At 50.7% G+C, this 21,600-nt stretch overlaps 6 protein-coding genes across 6 annotated transcripts; 4 read left to right on the plus strand and 2 right to left on the minus strand.

Annotated features, from left to right (window-relative positions):
• Positions 1-450: 450 nt before the first annotated feature.
• NUU61_004721 (uncharacterized protein) lies at positions 451-1,697 on the minus strand (the record flags this gene model as incomplete). The annotated part of the gene is made up of 3 exons (XM_056655303.1): positions 451-778; positions 823-1,451; positions 1,638-1,697. The coding sequence occupies 3 exons, from the start codon at positions 1,695-1,697 to the stop codon at positions 451-453; spliced, it is 1,017 nt and encodes a 338-aa protein (XP_056510916.1).
• A 1,392-nt stretch (positions 1,698-3,089) lies between these two features.
• NUU61_004722 (zinc metalloproteinase family protein) lies at positions 3,090-5,544 on the plus strand (the record flags this gene model as incomplete). Its single annotated transcript, XM_056655304.1, has 4 exons — positions 3,090-3,374; positions 3,434-3,529; positions 3,589-5,323; positions 5,375-5,544. 4 exons carry the CDS (start codon positions 3,090-3,092, stop codon positions 5,542-5,544), a joined length of 2,286 nt encoding a protein of 761 aa, XP_056510917.1.
• Positions 5,545-9,181: 3,637 nt separating this feature from the next.
• On the plus strand, positions 9,182-11,541 carry NUU61_004723 (grainyhead-like protein; the record flags this gene model as incomplete). Its single annotated transcript, XM_056655305.1, has 4 exons — positions 9,182-9,195; positions 9,264-9,926; positions 9,995-11,187; positions 11,243-11,541. The coding sequence occupies 4 exons, from the start codon at positions 9,182-9,184 to the stop codon at positions 11,539-11,541; spliced, it is 2,169 nt and encodes a 722-aa protein (XP_056510918.1).
• Positions 11,542-14,483: 2,942 nt separating this feature from the next.
• NUU61_004724 (uncharacterized protein) lies at positions 14,484-15,494 on the plus strand (the record flags this gene model as incomplete). The annotated part of the gene is made up of 3 exons (XM_056655306.1): positions 14,484-14,514; positions 14,583-14,753; positions 14,806-15,494. The coding sequence occupies 3 exons, from the start codon at positions 14,484-14,486 to the stop codon at positions 15,492-15,494; spliced, it is 891 nt and encodes a 296-aa protein (XP_056510919.1).
• Positions 15,495-15,695: 201 nt separating this feature from the next.
• On the plus strand, positions 15,696-16,367 carry NUU61_004725 (uncharacterized protein; the record flags this gene model as incomplete). The annotated part of the gene is made up of 2 exons (XM_056655307.1): positions 15,696-15,720; positions 16,210-16,367. 2 exons carry the CDS (start codon positions 15,696-15,698, stop codon positions 16,365-16,367), a joined length of 183 nt encoding a protein of 60 aa, XP_056510920.1.
• Positions 16,368-17,260: 893 nt separating this feature from the next.
• NUU61_004726 (CLH domain-containing protein) lies at positions 17,261-21,306 on the minus strand (the record flags this gene model as incomplete). The annotated part of the gene is made up of 6 exons (XM_056655308.1): positions 17,261-17,367; positions 17,412-17,531; positions 17,585-19,863; positions 19,914-20,878; positions 20,926-20,952; positions 21,010-21,306. Coding segments are annotated over 6 exons (3,795 nt in total), but the record flags the coding sequence as incomplete, so codon positions are not given.
• Between the last annotated feature and the right edge of the window lie 294 nt (positions 21,307-21,600).

Raw genomic sequence — 21,600 nt, forward strand, 5'->3', positions numbered from 1 at the left:
ACTTCCTGCCATGTGAGATCACAAAAGATGCCTTTTGGAACTCGACTCCATGGGATTACCTAGTCTGTTCATCAACAGCATTGGGGAGAAGAGTATCATGTGAAAAAGAGAAAAAAGGCAAGAAGGCAAGACAAGGTGCAAAGGCAGAACATGTTAGATAAAATAGTTCTTGCTCAAACAAAGGAAAAGAGGGATGCAAGGCAATGCGAAACACTCAAAGGGGCAAGGTAAACGCCGGTGAATGCAGATGAGGAAATGCCCTTGACTGTCAAGATGGTGCCTGAATAAACAGGGGGTTCTTACTGACAGCAGGCAGATTACATAGGAAATGAACACAGACAATGTGTACAGAACATGATCATAAGGGGCATCATAACAGGGTTGGGGGTGAAAAGGGATAGAACATCAATGGACTAAGAATAGGAAGCAATGACAAGAGCAGCACGGGACTCATGGCCGCAGTTCACCCCCAAGTTGCAAGGCCAAGCCCGAGTCCTTTCCAGGAACTCGGGGGCTCGAGGTGTTGGGAGGAGCCAGGCTGTCAAAGTTCAAGCGCTTGCGGGCTTCCTTGGTTGCCAGAGGAGTCCGAGAAGGATTACCAGGAGTGCGGTTGCCCCAGGCAGGCTGGGCTGGACTCGGAGTGACATTCACAAAATCAGCAAAGTTGAACTGCTGATTTGGAGTGCCAAAATTGGGGAATCCTCCCGCACCGGGTGTGGGGGTCAATGATGGCATCACAGCATGCTGGCTGGGTGGGGTTGACGGGGGAAGGCCTGTGCTTGGGATGCCACCCGAGCTGGAGTAGGGGAGTTGGCCAGATACAGCAGCAGGTCTGCGCCGTCCTCGTGCTTCAAGGCATGATCGGATCGTGCCAGCCGTGAGTGCTTCGGTGGAGGGGTGCGTGGAGGCGAGGACCCAACCATGGAGCTCATGTTCTGAAAACTGTGCAGGGGCAGGTCCGGGTCATTTTCCTCGTCCGACGGCCCATGGTATGCGGGAGAAGACAGCTCCGGGATGGTTGCCTCAGACATAAACGGGACGTGCCTCGGACGGGGCGGAGGATGACGGTTGATTGCCGGTGACGATTCTGGCAGCTGGTAGGAACTCTTCCATGAGACCCGGGGGGCCTTCGCCGGACGCTCAGAGTCCGAGTCGGACCGGAGTCGCTTGCGATTGGCCGGCAGCATCGGCAGCATCAGTCGGGAGTTGAAGGTAACGGCATGTTTGTTGCGGGCGGATCGAGGGAGTTCCTTGGAGTAGGTCGAGGCCCGAAGGGGTGGGGAGGTGAAGGGGGTCTCGCAGCGGCTGCGAGAGAACTCGGACGACGAGTCGGAGGGCTTGTCACTATCAATACCGAGTCGGCTATCTTGAGTCAAGCCCAACCCATGCAGACGCCCATGTTGGTACTTGAGTTTGGCGAGGCCCAACCGGTCCTGTAGACTGAGGGACACCTAGAAAAAGAAGTCGAGGGTTAGCAGTGTCCACAAGTGCACTCAAATCCACCTGTAGCAATATACAAGGTCCTCTGAAAGAATGAGAGCCTGATCCAGGGTGGAAACCTCCAGTTTCAGGATTGCTCATTTCTTTCCCGGGCGTTTCTTTCATTTTTTTTTTCATGGGTCATCTGTCTCACTCACTTGGGCAATATCGATTTTGCGGATGGTCTTCTCCGCTGAACCAGGCTGGGAGAGGGTCATGATGGCCAGCTGAACAAGAAAAGAAAAGAAAAAAAAATCCGAGGGAAAGACAAGACCTCGGGGGAGTGTCTTGAAGGTGGGAAAGAAGGGAGGCCCGATGGGGAGTGGAGCCGAACGGAGCAAAGAGCGGGTTGGCCAGCAGTTGAGCTGACAATGGGAGAATTAAGGGAGATGAAAATTAAGAATATAGTGAATATAATGAAGAATCCATGAATTAAAGAATCACAGAAGTAAAAAAGTAGAAAAAAAAAATATAGGATTACAGAATTCGTAGCAAAATATGCAATTTACAGCAGATTCTCTCTGGAGAAGACGATAATCCCCATACGACAGCTACTGGATCTTCCATTCTTTCTCAAATATCCCATGAATTTTGTGTTTCTACGCTGGAGACTCTTTGGACACTACCTTAGCACTTCCTTTGGCCGTGCTCCCCTGAACCCCCAGAATCGATGTATCGACTGCCCTGGCGTGTTTACCAGCCCCCGGGCGGCGTTGTTCCTCAGTCTCCACTTGATGCAAAGATCATCTTTTCAGCCGGGGCGTCCCCCTCTGGTCATAGAAGATCCAGCAAAGAACTCTCTCTCTCTCTCTCTGTCAGATTCCGGTTGGACCAGTTCTCTGGGGGATTGGCTCCCGTGGAAACCCATCGGTATGCAGGAGACTCCACTATGGCAGCTCATACTCCATCCCGAGAGGATCGTCCTAATGGGGTTATTGGATGAGATTGCGATCAGGACGGATCGGAGTCCATTCCATCGATAGATATAGAGAGAGAGAGACCTCCAGGTAAGGTCGGACACAAACCGTTGAACGGGAAACAACATGTGCCTGCATCTATCTCCAGCATAGGATGCAGTACTTGGCAAGGGGGAGATCTATAGCGAAGATCCGACAATGCAGCATAGCAGAGGGCTGTACCATACCGGGTTTCACAGCATACGATCGGAAGAAACCAAAAACCAAGCAAATTAAGAAATCGAGATAGATCAGAGACAAGCCAAAGGGGAAAAGTTCAGAAATAGGACGATCTCCACAGGTGAAACATTGCGACGTTCAGAGAAAAACCATTCGTAGCCACGTAATGGGAGCCCCAAACTGGTATCCTTTCTTTGTCTTCTTCTTTTTCTCCTTTCCCCTTATTTCTATGTGCTTTTCAATGTGATTACGATCTTTGATCATTTCTTCTCCCCGATCCCTTCCCCCCAAATTTCTGGGTTCCTGGCGGGGACACTCCCGTCACCCGCAAACGGTCGCTCTCCTTGTTCCTGCCCCCAACGCGGTTGCTGCTCCCTCTCCCTCTCTCGCCTCTCTCTTCTCTCTCTTCTCTTCTCCCTGCCATCTTCTCCTGGTGAGAAGTCCCTGGCTTCTTCTGTGTGTGCTCTCCTCGTCATGCCCTTCTTCAAGCAGCTTCGGCGCCGTTCCAAGGCCAGCATCCACAAGCCCGACTCCAAGAACGCGCATAATGTGGAAATGGTCTTGGGGAAATCATCCTCGACGATCGACACCTCCTACAGCTCCGTCACTCCGCCCTCATCCATCAAACCAACCGCTTCCTCTCCCAACTTGCCCTCATTGACCGAATCCAATTCCAATGGCGCCAGTACAGCCAGTACCCCCGTTCCACCCCAACGATCAGGACCTTTTCCAACCCATTCACAGCGTAACAGTGTCATTGTATGCTCTTCTCCCGAGTGGATCGCCGTGGAGTCCAATACTGATCATCGGGCTTATAGGGCAGCAGTTCCTCCTCCATTAATGGGGCATATCGCTCCCACACCCCCAGTTCACCATATGCCCCGAAAATCGTGTCCATTGCCGACAGTGCATGGGTATGGTTGGCCTAAAGTTAATGACGGGGAAAAATGGCCATGTGCTGACTCGGTTCCAGGTACATCAAAAAGTGCTCCTTGTATATGGTCAGATCGGAGACCCACGACATCACCCGCTGGACGGAAATGTCACGGTTTACCACCACCAAGATAACTTCCCGTCACTTGCTTGGCCAGTCACGGCATCACATTTCAAAGCCCTTGTTCATTTAGTTCCCGGTCCCAATCGCCTACGCTTCGACTTTGTCTCACCCAAGTTGTCATCTGGGAGTGCACATCCGGCCATTCACTCAGCATGGATTTGCGTCAACTATCTCCCGTTGGTCAATTCGCCACCACTGCAACTCGTAATTTTGCTCGGGAAGGACTCGGACGGCACGTACGATGCGGTGCCCGAGAGAGCAGCACGAGAAGGCAATGGGCTGGACATGGCAATTCGAAAATACCGGATGGCATCATATCTGTGGCAGGCATTTACGGGGGAGCAGATGTTCCGCAACAACTTCGGCCGCCGTTGCTTCCGGTTCGAGGAGGAGTGGCAGTCGGGCAGCCTCAGTCGGCGCGATGCCGCCTCAGGTCAAATGCGCAATGAGGCAAAGATTCACATCGTTCGCTCGGAGAAGACAGTGGCCGAACTGCGGGAATTGAAAATCGCCCAACAATCCAGCAGTGCCACCAACAAGGATGGCTTGTTCACGATCGCCAAGGAAGCAGTCCAGCAGCATTTTCGGCCGCAACCTGGCCAGAAACAGTATGTCTCGGTTCTCCTCTTGGATTCCCATTGGGACACAGAGGCACAGACTATCACCGGTCATGCGGCACTGGGCTCGGCTGGCGATGATATCAAGATGGCGATCTTCGGGTCCCACAGTCTTCAAAGCTATCCGTCATGTCTGGAAGAAGTGGTGGACGCACTTTCCGACTGCACACGGACGGATACGAATCATGTCGCCAATGACTCTGGCGAAGCGGGCTCTAACTGGGAGTCGGCAAATCTCGGCATCGGTGCTCACCTCCATGAAGTCGGCCATCTCTTCGGATGCCCTCACCAAGAATCAGGAATCATGCTGCGTGATTATGTGCGTTTCAACCGTTCATTCCTTACCAGAGAGCCCTTCTGCACCCGCACCAAAGCCCAGGGGCTGAAAGTGTGTTTACCCAACGATGAGTGTGGCTGGCACCGACTCGATGCGCTGCGCTTCCGATTCCATCCCTGCTTCCGGCTGCCCAGTGACGCCTCGGCAAGTTCCGACGACAGCGTCCAGGTGTGGCCCGTGGAGCATGGTAAGGTTCTGTTCACCGCATCGTCGGGGATTGCGTTCATGGAGCTCTATGCGGAGGGTGAAAACTTCTGTCACAATTTTGTCGAATACTTGAACACCGAGTCGAGCATCAATGGGCTCCCGAAGCAAATCACGGTGACGGAGAGCGAGCTCCGCCAGCGGGTGTTTGGCAGCGAAAAGGAGAAGAAAAAGAAGATCCGCTTGGTGATTGTGTCGGGTGCATTGGGTAGCTATACAGTCGAAGACACGGGTCACTTGAAGTCCAAGTACTCGTTGGTCAAGCTACCCAAAGGCCAGTCCGGCTACAAAAGCGGGAAATTGGGGCAGTCGACGATGGAAGGCAGTGAGCCCGAGCAACTGCTGCTGGAGTGCGCCTTCATCAAGACCAAACTGTTGACCTCGATCAAGATCTATCATGGTTACGCCTTGGATGGGATTGAATTCTGCTACGAGGACGCGACCAGCCAACTTTTTGGCAAGCGCGGCGGCAAAGTGGACGATTTTGTGCTTGGTAAGTTCCGGCAAATGGTCGTTTGGTAGACGAGTCAACTGACATGGTTAGATACTCGACGAGGCGAGATCTTGCTTGGTTTCTATGTACGAGCGGGCCTCTGGATCGATGGGATTGAAATTCTCACGAGTCTTGGGAGGAAATCGGGATTCTATGGAAATGCTGTGGGAGGCTCTGGGTATGACCCCATCTGGTGCGACTTGGAGCAGGTTCCAAACTGACCATTCTCCAGACATACTCTTATACCACCCCTGGGTTATAAAATTGCCGGGCTCTCCGGCTCTTGTGGGTCCTGGGTTGATGGATTCTCGTTGATTATCCAGCACTGACAGTGACATTGAAGAACTACCAGAGGCTACCTAATATAACTAATACACACCTGATCTGGGGCGACGACGCCTTCTCATTGGGGACCCGACTTTGCATTCGATACCTGTCCATGTTATCAAGAATCTGGCCCAGTTACGATTTCGATTCCTTGTTCGAGGAAGATGGGTTGGGGGGGGATAGATGTATGTGATTTATTTCTGAACAGATGAGGCACCGAAACCAACCAACGAAAAACTCTACAGTCTGGTCTGGAGAACAGTGTCTCAAATTACGCCTCCAAATGCATATTCAATTCCTTGTATGGCCGTAGCAAAAGCGCCAGACCCATACCTGCCCCGGTGGTTCCACCCACTGCGCCCGTGCCTCTCCGCACATGATCTCTGTGGCTGCGTCAGCTGGAAACAAATGTGGCTTTCTCTTTCTACAGACATACAGTATGTATACACTGGAAGGGAGAATCGGATGTTCGAATCCGAGGGTGGCAAAAAACCAAAATCCTTGGCCTGAGATTTGTGGCACCAGGGAGAGTGGACCCCTGGGCGTCGAAAGCCACCGTTTTGATCGACATGGGGAGCTGTCGTGTCGTTGCCTGAATGATTCCACACCGAAGGGAGGGGAGGGAGGTTCCCGCTGATCAGCATGCCTCTGTATGTAGATTGGTTGCTGCGCACATATCTTAATAAGACGATTAAGAATTTAATAAAAAAAAAACCATTAATTCTGCCTTGCGTACCTGTACCTGTCCCCGATAGATTGTAAAGTACAGTACATCGAGTATATCAAGTCGAGATACATACGTGTTTGAGACTGGGCGATCGCTGGACCCTGTAGTTATTTAATTGGTCCCTCTGATAGCTCGTGACAATTGCCCAGGGGAGTACTCCATACATTTGTTACATTTGAATCTACTAATAATGCGATCTCTCATGATTTCAATTTGAATTCTCTTCGTGTCTGACTTCCCGCAAACGTGCACTATGACGAGGTGGCTTTCTCCATCGCAACAATCCGAAGATGTAACGAGTAACGTGATCGGAGAAGTTCTCCTTGACGTCAGTTCCCGAATCAGAGCTTGCCTGTCTACAGATCATAGAACTCATAGACAGTTGGTCTAAACGGGGTAACCCCTGGATAAAAAAAGAATGAATGATTGTTGGACTACAGTACATAAGGAATAGTCAATACTGTAATGTTGAATTAATTCATTGAAATATAGGAATCGCTATGTGGAGATCTTTGGGTCAGCGCAAATAATGCGTCAGTAAAGCACCGCCACAATTGTCCGGCATCTCAGCCAGCCAACCACATTGGCCTTTCTTTCTTGGGGATATACATCCATCCCCATTGTGGCTTCTCTTTCTTTCTCTTGTCGGAAATAACTTCGAGAATTGGGTATTAAATAACAAATTCCACCAATGCATTGCTCCAATTGCTACGAAATATCCATGGATAGGTGGATGTAGATCTATAGGGCTGTGACGGGATGTATGGTAATTTCAGTCATGTGATATGTTTCGGAAACTGGGGGTTCTTATTGGCGGGATCCCGTTCCAGCAACTCACAGCGCCAGCTGGATCATGTTATGGTACGGTATTATGCCAGTCGAAGTCCCACTGTCTACTTCCATATACTGCTGTCTATGTATATATGATCCATGATGGAATCGAGGGGTGTAGAAAGCAAGAGAAAGATATCTCCCGCAGAATATGATTCTACTTTGGTAGTGCCAGATCTTATATAACCCCATTCGATGAGCACCTGGGCATGACCTACACTAGTGGATGTACTATGATATCCATAGATCTGGAGATGTGCCGTTGATCCAATTGCCGAATTGATGATATCACTTTATTAAAATAACAAAAGACAAAAGCTTTGCTATTTTAATGTCTTTGCCTCAACCCATAGTATCATAGTATCATAATATTGTATCATCTTCCATCCCAAACTTGGAATAAGCTTTCCCAACAACATGGAGAAGTCACTATCAAAAAGATTAAGTTAAGACTAGACCACCCTGATATTAGCGTATGATGCTGCCCGAGAGCACAATGGGGAATGAAGAAGTCCGAAGGATCTGATTTGGCAAGAAAAGAACAGCATGGGCAACACGGCCACCGAATGGATGTGGCTTCGCGCTATCAATCGGACGTGGATGGTCGAACCAAACAAAAACGCGGTTAACGCTGATGCCTTCTGCTCCGTTTGAAGGGTCCCGAGGTTGTTTATTCCCGGAGTTGTCCGTCCATAGTGTCTTCTTCGCGGCTGGAAAATGCCTGGTTATCTCTGCGGATATACTTCGAATCTTCGGATACAGTTGTTCTTTATATTTGGCTTTGTTTTTTCCTTCCTTTATTGCGACTAAGATGAAGCCCCTGTGGCTATGCTCAGCCAGTTATGATTTAATCATTGCATTGATGTATATCGAATCGAATCGATAGGGCTACAGTACTCACGGGGTGGAAATTGGAGATGGGGGAATCCCGTGTTGAGCCGACTGACGCGGGCATTCTTAATGGAAGACATCTGGATCTAGAAAGAAATTTCTATTCTTGTGATATTCTTTTTCTTTCTACCACTCTACTATACGAAGTGGTAGCTCTACACTTCCGATGTATGCATACCCGCATCATACGGTAAGTTACAATATGTTTTTTTTTTTTTTTTCCTTCTGTTCTCCACCGCGAATATCCACGGATTGGCTTCGCAGGGTTTCCATGTCCCGTTCTCCATACCCATGCTCTCTATACCAATAATGTTGATCACTGAAAATAAAATGATTCAGAAAAAAGGGAAAAAAAAGGGAGCTCTATGTACTTTCTGGATGTTTCGTAATCCTCTAGTTCCCTTATCGGGTCACTTCCAGTGGCGACACTTTTTTTCCCTCCAAAGCTCTCACCCCCTTGACTTAATTGGATCTCCTAGATCGTTCATTATTGGAGGCTTCATGGACCGTACCGTCTCTGCACTTTTCTTTGCCCTTCGCCCCTCCACCTCCCCTTTAAGGCTCGTCATACAACCCCTCTCTCACTCTCTCCAATTTCACCCTCCATTCAAGAGCTTGATTCCCTTCTCATCGTTTCTTTGTACTTCACTTGCGACGGCATTCAGAACGTATTCAACGTATTTAAGCCGTGGGACCCAACGAACTTGCTTCCCATCCATATCCACTCCCCTCCTCAATTCCACCCAGCAACTCCGACACGATTCCTTAAAAGCTATATTAGCGATTGCACCGACATCGAGTTCCTCTGAAACGAAAACGTCGAGATATTTCACCCTCGGGTTTCCGGAGAATCCTCGACCATCTACAATCTCAGCACCTCTGAGACTCCAAAATCCGGGTTGTGAGAACCTCAAGCGTCACAGCCGACCGGAGCTGCTGGCTGCGATATCCCGGCATTCGTGGTCTCTCGCAGCGCGGATCAGATGTTGCATATTAGACTGCAGTCTCCTTCTCTCTTATCCGACACCTCTCCGTTCCTTGCGTGGACCGAGTGAGCACGACCGCCGTTAGCTTGGCCCTCCATGTTTCGTAACCGGTACGTTTTCTACCCCTTCCCTTTTCTCGGGGGGTAGTAGTTGCTAACCCAACCTTTATGCCGTACAGAAACAACACTCAGAAGCCTGATGATGAGTTCATCAGTCGCTTCCAACAAACATTCGCAGATATTGTCCCTCGCCGAGCCAGTGAAGCTACGCAGCATGCAACTCTCAACACAGAGGGCGATCCCATGCTCCCTTCGAAGGACAACACCGATTCAAAAGCGGACGCCAATGGGATGAGACCTTTCAACGATCGAACGCCGAGGAATTTCCAGGAGCTGGGGTTTTCGCCATCATGGATGGACCCCGCAGCGCTCCCGATGATGTCGCTTGCTTCCCAACATCCCGGGATCTATACGCCCAATTCTGGGGGGATGGGCGCCATTTTCCACAACCAAGCGGGAGATTTGCATACACCAACTATGGGATTAAACATGATTACTCCGCTCTCTCTTTCGAATCCAGATCATCCCCCGCAAGGCCACGACGTCGAGCAGTTCAACCCACAATTTCTCTCGTATCAGATGCCGGCTATGAACCCATTTGCGACGCAGGCATCATATGCGCCAAGCGCCTTCATGCAGCACCAGGACTCGGGCTACGATGCCATGGATGAGTCTATGAATGATTCATCTGTCAACGAAGCACAAGCCGAATTGAACACCAATATGGCGGCCTCTACCGAGTTGCCTATCTCAACGGGCATGTCATATGCTCGAGGTGAAAAGTAAGTAAATTGATCTTGGCAGGTTGTGTTCATTCTACATGATGCTAATCGTCTGTCTCTTATTGCAGATTCCGCTATAATGTTTTATTGAGAGCCCCGACTGCAATGGTCAAGCATACAAAGGAAATCCCGGTCTCTTATCTGAATAAAGGCCAAGCATATAATCTCACAGTAACGGATTCAACTCCACCCATAATGAGCGCCGAGTCGGTTCGTTACCGGTCATTCATCCGGGTCTCTTTCGACGAAGAAGAGCAACGCGCCAAACCAGGCACCTGCTGGCAATTATGGAAGGAGGGTCGTGGTCTAAGTGAGGCGCACCACCGAGGCGGGAAATTGGTGGCAGTCGAATACGTGGATCCTCTCCAAGGCGGCGGCGAGGAATATAAGCATCGCCAGATCCAGGTCGAGACTGCGTCCTTTGATGGCTTCTGCGTCACATGGACCGCTAATCCGGTCACCGGCACCTCCGACTGCACCATCCCAGTGCGGTTCAATTTCCTTTCGACCGACTTTAGTCATTCTAAAGGCGTGAAGGGCATTCCCGTGAGGCTGTGTGCTAAAACCGAGATTCTGTCTCCGGGAGACGACACAGGCGCAGCTCGTGAATCGGAAGTGTGTTATTGCAAAGTGAAGCTCTTCCGAGACCACGGTGCCGAGCGGAAATTATCTAATGATGTGGCACATGTCAAGAAGACGATTGAGAAGCTTAAACAGCAGATCGCCCAGGCAGAAGCGGGTGGCGGTTTCGGCAAGCGAAAACGTGGCCACAATGCTTCGACTGGGATCAAAGGGACCGACCGCATGAAGATATCAAAACACAAGCGCACATGGTCAATGGATTCTCAGGATGGCGCGCCAGAGAAGATGTCGTTGGAGGATGACCTCCAAGCCAAGTTGGCCATGATGCAAGACATGTTCTCATCGACTCGCACGACGAGTGTTCTCGGTCTGCGCGGCGACGCCCAAGATGATCCCGATTCATACCCGGTGCGATTACCAAACGACAGCAGTTCCAAAGTCAAGGATATCAGCCGCCAGAATACGACCGACTCCCTGTCCATGGAGAACATGATCCTCTCTCCGTCTAGCAGCAATGCGTCTCTGCATTCTCCCGTCAATTCGAATTCGAATCAACAAAAGCGCCCAGTTACTGTTCCGAAAATTTCAACCGATGATTCCAATGTGTCCACAGGGTTTATCGAGGCGGTTGATATCGATCCGACGTATCGACCGCCGGCGGAACGCCCGCCCAAGCCGAGTAGGTTTCCTTGCTCCCGACTGATTGGTTTCTTTTGTTACTAACCTCGTAACAGTTGCATGCTTCTATGTTCGCTTTAACGGTACCGAGGAGCACCCGCAGGACTTCTACCGGGCTGTTTACCTATCAGAACGCTCCGTGCGGGATATGATGAAGAAGATATCCGAGAAGCGTCACATCGACCCGGCACGCATTGTCCGCATCTTACGCATCAACCACAATGGCCTGCGGATCATGGTGGATGACGACGTCGTCCGAGAGCTCCCCGAGGGCCAGGATATGATTGCCGATATTTCCGAAGCCCACGATCCCGAGGCCGGTGGCTCTTCTATGGAGATCAAACTGACTTATTAAGAATGGCGCCGCGTTGACCTACACCACGCCCTCCCCATCTGATTTCTGGATTCAAGGCGTGGTGATTGTTTGGTATATTCAAATAATCTCCTTCCTTGTTTCGCCGACCTTGTCCACTCGATCCGCATATCCATTTCTTTTCTTCTCTTTCTCTACTTTTCTTTTTTTTTTCTCTTTCTCTTATTCTTTTATCCTCTATTTGTCATTGGGTCTGCGGTTGCTTTTCTTTTCCAAAATCTCCTTTGGAGGGCGTTGAATGCGGAGATGATATACGAGTCTCCGGGCAATGATACCCTGTTGTTATACTGGTTTTTTTTTTCTTTTTTTTCTTTTTTTTCTTTTCTTTTCTTTTTGTTTTGGTTTGAATCTTCTTCATCGGCGTTGTCATTCCCTTCGATGATATATGAGTCGGCGGGTCCTGGTGCGGTTTTTGCCTGTTGGAAGGTTGAGGATGGTGAAGATCTGGTCGAGGGATGAAGCACACGAGAGTTGATACCCCGTTCCGAATGTTTCCTTGCCGCTGTTTTTCATGCCAGCTGCTCTTTCGCTTTGTGCTGTGTCATACTGCCGAGCATTTCAATCCACGCTTTGATCTATTGTTGATCTGTAAACAGTATATCAGCCTGCACACCCTTAGATCCAGATAGGATCTGTGTACTGGGGTAGGTAGGGAGTAGTTTGAAGATAATGGATGGGACTGGGTTCCCAATCAACCACCTAATCAACCACCTTAGTCACAATGTACTTGGTGATTTTGTGGATTCAATTCCCATGCCTATCTACAGTAGACCTGCGGGGTGTGCTAATCATCGCCACAGAAGAGGAAGAAGAAAAGAAAAATAAAAAGAAAGGTTGGAATCTTTGGCAATTGGGGATAGAACGGAAAGAAACCCAACATCAGATCTCCGGGAACCACAATCCCCTATCGAGTGGCTTGCGTAGCAAAAAAGAACCTCACATCTCCACCCCCGGGCGACAGTATCAGCAACCAGGTGCCCATAGGGCTGGCATTGGCCTGAGATTGGGGGGATCTACAGAAAAGAACTACAAGGTGATGATTGGCCGGGTCGCTGACTCGGGCTCGCTAGACATTGGACCGGCGAATTCACGGCTCGGCATCCCAAGGAGCATTTTTCCTGAAAGCGGATCAGATGGAATTTCTTTTTTTTTTTTTTCTCTTCTCTGGAACAGTGGTGTCGGGGAATTTCCCTAAAAAAAAAAGAAACATGGGATTTGAGGGGGGACATCGAACTGCCGAACTATTGCTACAGAGAGATTGGGGAGAAAACGTGCTATAAATTCGGGTTGGTGATTGGGTACTGGCCTCTTATCTCTTAATTATACATCCATGAATGGTTATATCCTATCCATTCGAGGGATTCATGGTTATAGAATTGGCCCTGCCATGAGAGGTTAATCCCCAAGATTCCCAGCAGAGAGGATCAACCGAAGTCTTTGCATCCGCTGTCAGTTACCACTGAGCCGGGATTCGTGACGTCAGGGGGTGTATCCTACCTCCGTTTCATGATTCAATCGGTCGAGTCCCGCGCCGATGGAGTTTGGTCCTGAATCATCCTGAAACTCTAGCCTTTCGCCCGGTTTGGGTGATCCGGGACCATGATCCGTGGTAACGCAATACCATTATTTTTGTAATCGGTGATATCCCCCATTTGGGACGGTTACTAGCAGAAAACTCTACTCTTCCCACTCCTTTTTCTTCTCTTCTCCTACTAGCCGAAAGAAATAAAAAAAAATCCCAAGCCAATTGTCCAGTTTATATTCCAGTAAGCACTCATACTGGAAGCCGTGATGTCATGAACCCGGTGCCTTGGAAGCGGAGTCTGGCAACTCCCCACTTTTTCCGGGTCGTGCCGTATGTCGGCCTAATGAGGTTAGCTTAGAATACCGCATAAAATTGGGGCGGTGGTATTGGGATGGTATTGGGATGGTATTGGGAGGTGAGATCTGGGAGTTGGTAGTTTTAAAAGAAATATAGGAGGGAGAGAGTGTGGTTGGGTTTAGGGCTGAGTGATCGGGTTGGACCTTGCACGACCCCAGGTTCTACTAATCTTGGGATAGGCTGCGTGCTTGGCTGCTTAATAAATCTTATATCATTGTAGGTGGCTTCGGGTGGTTGCTTGTAGTCACTATTTTCGGCCCTTGTTTGATGCTACAAGTATCACGCTATTTTTGATTACCGGCTGGTTTTATGGACGATTTGTGAACAGGTTTTTTTTTTTTTTTTTTTTAATCTTTCAAAGGATAGCCAGGCTGCAACCGAGTGAGGGGTTATATATCATTGATAGTATCTAGAGGTTTTATATTATCTCGCCTATCTACTTAGGGCTTTGATCACTAAATCTTAAAATACTGTTTTCTGCTAAAAATTCTGATATATATTTTCCTCTACTTAATATCTAGGCATACAGGGCCACTTTCTGGTGGTCTTCATACCGCTTTCATCAATGCCAAACACTGTCAATCTCGCTAAATTTCTCGATCATCTGCGTAAACAGATTCCAATTTCCTATAGAAGACAAATACTCTCTTCTTGGCAACACGGCTGAGACGTATCCTGTGTTTGTCCACCAATGTAGGGCTCAGTAGCAATTGCCCCAAGAAATGAACATGATACGGTGGCCCAGTCATCGTTGAGTATTTGTGAGCCCATCATGCCTTCCTTTTAAGGACTGCAACACCGGCACGTGCCTGCCTCACGGGATGTCCTCTCCTTCTGGTTACTTCTTCGTGTTTTTTTTCCTTCTTCCCTCCTCCCTCTTCTTCTTCTCATCCGCTCCATCCCCATCTCGTTCGTTTTCCATCGATATCATCTTCGAACCCTCTTGTCCTGCTTCAAGAAGTCACTGTTCACTCGTTCAACACCCACAACTCCCGTTGCAATGGCGTCTCCTGCACGCAAGTTGCTCTTCCTTCTGACCGCCATGGTCCTTCTGACTATGAGCATCGCCTGTAGTAAGTTCAATCATCACCCACCATCCGTTTCATGATACAGTAGGACTGACATTATTGTGTCTGGATAGACCCTCATGTGCTGCATGCTCACCAGAAGAAGGACACTGTTGCCAACGTCCGCGGTGGTAAGTCATCTTCCATCTTCGAGGACTTGTCAACGTCTGGCACTGACAATGCATCGGGGATTGCTGTAGTCGACCATCTGCCTGCTTTTGCCAAGGCCTTCTTTGCTCGCGATGGTATGTTTTGTGGAGTCTTCCTGATCTTGTGCAAAAACTGACCGGTCACCAGAAACTGTTACCTTCACTGACATCGAGACGGTGTGCCCTACCGAGGAGCCGACCCCGGTCGTCACTACTGAGACTCCTACTGAGGTTTCTGTTTCGGTGACTGAGACCATTCTCGAGACTTGCACCACCGAGACCACCCCTGTTCCCGCTACGGAGACTGTTCCTATTCCTGTCACTGAGCCTCCTGTTCCTGTGACCGAGACTTCAGTGTCTGTTCCTCAGTCCCCCGTCGCCGTTACTGAGACTCCTGTGCCTATCACCGAGACTCCTCCTGTGCCGGTCACCAAGAAACCAACTCAGCCCGTTGCTGAGACCTCGCCTGTGGAGACTTTGCCCATCCCTGTCCCTGTGCCCGTTACCGGGACTGCCCCTGCCCCAAAGTTGACTACTTCTGTTGGTACTTCGGTCAGGGTGCCCACGACTCTGACCACGGCCATCGTCTCGAAGCCCCCCTTCACTTCGGGCAGCTACAACTCCACCACTGAGACTCCTGTTTCGGTCTCCACGACCCACACTCGCAACTCGACGGAGACCAGAGTTGCCACTCACTCTTCCAAGAGTACTGGTGAGCTGATCCATCCCAGCAGCACTCCGGCCCCTGGCACACCCAATGAGGCTGGCATCAAGGGAATCTCCTTCCAGGTGTCTGCCGTGGGTGCCTTCGCCTGGCTCCTCATTGAGTTGCTGTGAGCGCTCCCATGTTTGTTTGACTGAGGGTCACACAGCGTTACCTGTTTTCCGGTGGACAATCATACTCGATATTCTTTTTATGTGGATCGACCGGCGTTCGTTCTCGGGATGCGGTGACCTGTGTTCTAGCCATATCTTAATTATGACCTCATGTCATAGTTGCAGCCTCGTTTGCAGAATCTAATCTTGTTTCCTTTCAAGATGGGCCATGGGAGTAGCCCGAGTAGTCTGTAAGCAAATTTTCAACTGCAATCTATACTAAACAGCCTGTTATGTCGAGGCTGATCTGCTGCAACTTGGAAATTCCCCGACCGGAACCCGGGAGAGCTTGGTGCTGGCATTGCTCGGACAAGCATTGGACTCTCCAACACCACTCTTCATGCGGTCTGGATGCCTTCGGTGAAGCGCTTCGAAATTAGAGATATCAGCCTCTAACCGGTGAGGTCTCAGTCTCTGACAGATGATGAGTGAAGCATTTCCTTTACCAGGTTTGCCGGCCATATGGTGGAATGGCCATTCCTGCATGAGCAAGGAAGGACCCGAAGGCTTCTGTCTCCCAAAAGGCTAAGCCCCCACTGACTTATCAAGCTCTAATACATCCACCCATGGATCTGTAGCTGACTTCCAGAATTTCAGTAGCACTAGTTTGGAACGACACGTTTCCTCATCTCCTGCAGATCTTCGATAGCCAGAAACCAGTTGCGGCCTTTTCTAGACGTTGGAGGAATACGATGGCTCGCAGGTCTGGACATTCCCTCTGCCGTCAATATCGGTCGTCTCCCGGACGAGGATGACGCGCCGGAGCCCGGTGGTGTCGAGAACTTGTCCCTCCCAAGAATGTCGAGGAATGAGTCGATCTCGCCTGTGGAGTGAAGCCAAGAAGGGTTATAGGTTGTGCTCGCACCTGGCATCTGCTCGGGTCTATCCCGGCCTGGGGATAGCTGGAAGGTCTCTACGGGAGAGTAGACAATTGCTGTGCACTGCTCAAGCAAGCGCCCGCATCAAATACGCCGTCAAGGTAGACGAGCTGGAGGAGCAGGTGGTCTGGTTCCTCGTATCTCAGGACGAGTATAATATGTCCTTCAGGGTCCGTTTGGATATTTCCTGGAAGAGATCATGGCACGTACCCTCCAAATTGATGTCAGGCCATCCAGTGAAATGTGGACAGCATTTGAGACACCTGGGTGAGATCGATCATGGAGAGAGTGTTACTTGACACGATGTGCCCCTGCTCGAGGTTTTACTGCGCCGGGGGCTCTTATTGTATTCCTAGGAATTATGAGGGTGAAAGTGATATCATATGATGTCCAAAACCCAACGGACTCGACGGGTGTAAATTGCTATGCTAGTCTGCCATAGACTGTCTGGCAATGCCATGCAATGCAGTCTGCATTTCTGGATATAGAACAAAGACCCAAAAGATAGAGTATGTGTGACAACCACGAAGGCGTCCAAGTGATCTCGCATCCCGTTGTCGGGATTGAGTATTCGCAGGAGCTTTGTACGCGAGGTTAACGTCCCCTACTGGGTGAATCATATATCTGCGCGAGATCCAAGGCCCGGTCTAAGTGGAAACCGATGCCACTTTCTAGCCTTTGAGTCATATTCCATAGGCTCGGGGCGGGACAAAAAAAGAAATTTTGGGGTATCTCCAAAAAAACAAATGCGTATACACGTATACACGGCATGTACATGAGAAATGCAACGAGACAACTCGACAATAGGAGTACGAGCTCTCCATTCGTCGGCGGAAAAAGACTTCACACCTCGCCCTCGCCGCCAAGAGACTCAATATCCCTCGTGACGGCGCAGATACGACACCCGTCGCCGATGCGGTCTCGTAGCAGCCGGGCAGTGGTCACCTTGGGACCGACTGTACGGGACGCGGTGGATGATGACGGCTCGTTGAAGGGAGACTCAGCCCGGGGGTGCGGTCAGCGCCATCTATGGCGGATTGATCTTGCTGCTGTGTCTCAGGAAGCAAGTGGGATAAATGGAAGACGTGGCCGCAGACGAAGCCGATCAAAATTTCCCGTTCTGGTTGATTTTGATTAGTATTGAAGTCGGGTAGTGTGATCTTGAAGACATACCGTTTGCGTGGAAGGGGGCACGGCAGCCTCCGCATCTTCCCTGACCAGGCGTGGCTGGATTTCTTGATCCGCTGGGCGCTGCATCTTGGGCGTGATTCTCGTGGGTTGGAGTCCTATTTGAATCCCGCGTATCGTCATCCACGTTCTCAAGGATATTGAACTTGATGCCCCGGCGCTGCCCCCTCCGCAGTGTATCCATCCCCTGTGCAACTTCACTTTGCATCACTCGGGCTGCGCCTTGACTAATGCTGGCCTGCAGATCGTGCTCGCGGATCAACCGCGTGAGGCCATCTCGCAGGCCTTCGATCTCCAGCCCGCTGGGGATGCGGCGCACGAGCTTGATCGGGTCGATAGCCGTCCCCGCCTCGACGAGAAGCCCGTGGATGAACTTGGGTTTGTCCATCGAGTAGTCCATCAGGTCCTCCCAGAGATCGGGGTCGTCCTGCGACTTCGCAAAGGAAATGGCCTGCGAGACGTCCTTTAAATCGGACAAGATCAGATTCAGTGCTCGCTTGGTTTGACCCATTTTGGACAGCAAATAAATCAATTCTGGAGTGAAGTGCCGCTGTTCACAGGTGGAAGTGGCAGTTTCGAACGAATATGAGATGCTCGTTTGGAGAAATTCCATCAGCAAGGGCCGGTCGTACTCGGCGAAAACATCAACCGCGGTGTCCGCGAAACTGTCAATGAGAGCTTTGCCTTCGTCGGCAGCCAGCTTGCTCGCCGCATCCCGAGCATGAACCCCACGGCCTCGTCGCGGCTTCGAGGCTTCATGTGGCAGTGATTCACCCCGCCAGAGGGCACGAAGATAGAAATAGAGGAAGAGGAGGCGGTTGGCCTCCTTGAGCTGTGACACCACCGTCTCTGGGCGGACGATGCCCGTGTATGCTTCGCTCACGAGAAGCCGAATGGGTTCTGCAGTGACTTCTTCAAGCTCCGAGATTGGGGCTGACTTCATCTGCTTCTTAGAGACACGGATCATAATGAAAGCCGGGATGTCGTCAGAGACTGCGTCCAGCAAGTGGTGGTCCCGGATCAGCGACATGGCCGCGTCCCCATCTTGTAGTCGAATATAGCAATGCAGTGCTTCACGGTAGTGGCCACCGACCAGATACAGCTTCGCAAGACAGTCCATGAGGATTTGCCATTCTTCTGATTCAACGCGCACTGAGTTCAAGCCCAGCTGGTGTTTGATAACCTCTGTCACAGTATTTGCATCAAACAAATCAGAGGGCCATGTCTCGACCAAGTCTTTGAATTTGGTTCGGTCCTCGGAGGCATAGTGGCTGAGAATAGCCTCGTACACCGTGGAAGAGAGCGGCGGGTGTAATTCGATTGGAATATAAGGCGTGATCTCGTCCAGTTTGTTTTCTCTGATGAAGACTTCCGCCCAGTGCTCCCATCGTGTAGTACTACGGAGTACCTTGCCACAGACTTGGGCGGCTTCATTCCAGGTCTTCTCGCCAACAAGCTGCTCAAGCCAGAGCTCACCGAGCCGAGCTTTTTCCTGTTCAGCTGCAGAGACCCTTGGGTGGCCAGTAGCCACGACCGAAGATCGATCATCAGCAAAAAACTCACCCAAGCTGGTCTGCGAATTGGTTGCAATTTCGGGAACTGCTTCGTTCACATCAGCGGCCGGGCCTGCAGCTTCAGGGTGCTCGTCGAGAAGGTTCCATGCTTCCTCGTATTGACCACGAGAGTCCAACCATGACAATCGGTCCGAAAGATCCCTCTTCACGGCAACCACACAGTCAAATGGGCTGTGAACGAAGATTTTGGCACCTAGAGCAGCCGAAACATCCTGAACCTCTTTGGGAAGAGGCTCATCGGCGAAGAGATGTCTCGATGTGAAAGAAGCGGGAACCCTACCAGAGCCCTTGTCACCACTACTCGTGGAGCTGCGGATGCTCGCACCAGAGCTGAAGAGTCGCGCGGGGTACATTGTGGCATCCAAGAGCCCGTGTCCGAGGGTTCCCAGAGCCCCACGTTGAATTACTTGCCCTTCAGGGGTCTTCCATGGTGGCAAAACACTCAGATGATAGTCCGATGAAGACAGGCCTTCAAAACGACTGACAGAGAGCGTATCGGCACTGAGCTCTTCTTTGGTTTCTATGTTGATGATGCGAAGTTCGGGCTCCAAGCCCTTCTGTCGATGGCGGAACCCAGTTCCCTTCTTAGTGATTCTCACAGAATCGCCCTCTGCTTCAAGGTACGCCAAAATGACCAGGAGGCGAGGTGTGTACAGTGAGATGCCAGATACGACGCAATCCGTTCGCAAACTGCATCGCAAATTAACGCCTGGGTTGCAAATCACCCAAAGATGACTTACATTGTAGCGACTTCAGCGGAGCCGTATCTCTCGCCCTTGGAAGACTTGCTTGCTCGCTCGGGGTAGACATCAATGACCCAAACGGTACCTCCCCAGCCCACGACAAGTTTCTCAACCTTCTCGCTTGATGCCGCCGAGGGCGATATCTCGTCGGGCGATCCGCTATCACTAGGATCAAGGGTGTTCTGGTTGTCCAGTGCAGATTGGTCGATCCACTCCGCACGCGCTTTCCAGACACTAGCCATTTCATCCCAGCCTGGGCCGTTGGGACGATCAATGTGACTGATTCGCTTCCAGGCAAACTCGGTTTCCGAAGACTCAAGGTGCAGGTTGGATCGCATGATTTTAATCCCCTCTTCGTTGACCCATGTCACGTATTTTCCAGATAGTGACCACCGGATGGTGCTGATGGCGCCTTCTCCACTGTGTAATACGGTGTCTTTTCCGTTGTTGGAGCCCAGTCCCATAGACCCTAGCCAGCTCGTCGCTGTCGCTGTCGCGCCTCCCATGGTAGTGGAGTTCGAAGTCACACCCACACGGCCACCCGTGGTCAGAATCAATTCACCTGCCCGGCCACCTGAAATAAAAGTCCTGTCATTCTTATAATCTGGCGATAGAGCAACCGACTGAACGGGTCGGCCGAAGTTTCGCAATAGCACATCCTTAGGGTCTACAAGCGACGAGATGCAGACGTTGCCATCGATAGAAGATGTTGCGATATAGATCGAGTTCGCGGGAGTCTGGGAAATAGGTGCGTAATGACTTGACTTTGGCTGACCACGCATACTGCCCGTACTTGTAGATGATCGCGTCGGAGGGGCATGATCTTCAGTCTGCCTGCTGAGGGGTTCGGGCTTGAAATTCGGCAAAGGTGGTGGAAAGGGCGATATCGATATGGAGGTTACACTGGCAGAGTGTGCATGGTATACGCGGAGAGGCTGCAGTAGAGGCAGTGACATGACATGCTAGACAAGGTCAGCTCCGTCGATCTGTCTGCTTGTCCAGAACCTACTATATTGCCGTTGTGTGTTCCAAGAATCTAGAGGACAAGGATTAGCCAGCCAGGACTATGAGAAACTCAGATTGGGAACCCTACCATCTTGTCTCCTGCCACGAGGAATGCGCTGGTCGCATCCCCGTTGCGATAGACTGATCCCAAGTGCTTTGTGAGATATGCATATTTGAGACGGGGCTCCTCGTCCTCGTCCTCGTCATCATTATCATCTTCTTCCTCCCCCTCCTCACTAGCATTAGAGCCATCGTCATCGCTTTGGTGTTGTCGATTCGGCTCCGAGGTCGTACTCGCAGGGGATCTGCTACGCGCAGCAGCCGTGTCTGGTTCCGAAGGGCCCTGGGCGGCGGTATTTGCTGTTATCGCGCCAGGCGCATTCATGGTGAGTCCCTTTCAGCACCTGGAGCTCCCAGGCAGGTCGAAATGCGCGACAAACCAAGCAGCGGTTCTGCAGCCGTCGAGAGCGGACCTTAGCTACGTCGACGCCGAGTGGAGATACGATGACTAAGCGACATTCATGATGGCCTCGGGCCCTGAAGGGCTTCTGTCGGCTCGACTAATCTGCGTTCGCGTTAGTATTGGACTCGGGCATGATGAGGCATGCGACTTATCATGGAATACTGGTATTTTGGGCCGAGTGAAATTGCCATATGCCTAAGAATACCTGAGTAAGGG

Source organism: Penicillium alfredii (genome assembly GCF_028826965.1).
Source record: "Penicillium alfredii strain IBT 34128 chromosome Unknown utg000007l_segment0_segment0, whole genome shotgun sequence".
In the NCBI taxonomy this organism is placed as follows: Eukaryota; Fungi; Ascomycota; class Eurotiomycetes; order Eurotiales; family Aspergillaceae; genus Penicillium; species Penicillium alfredii.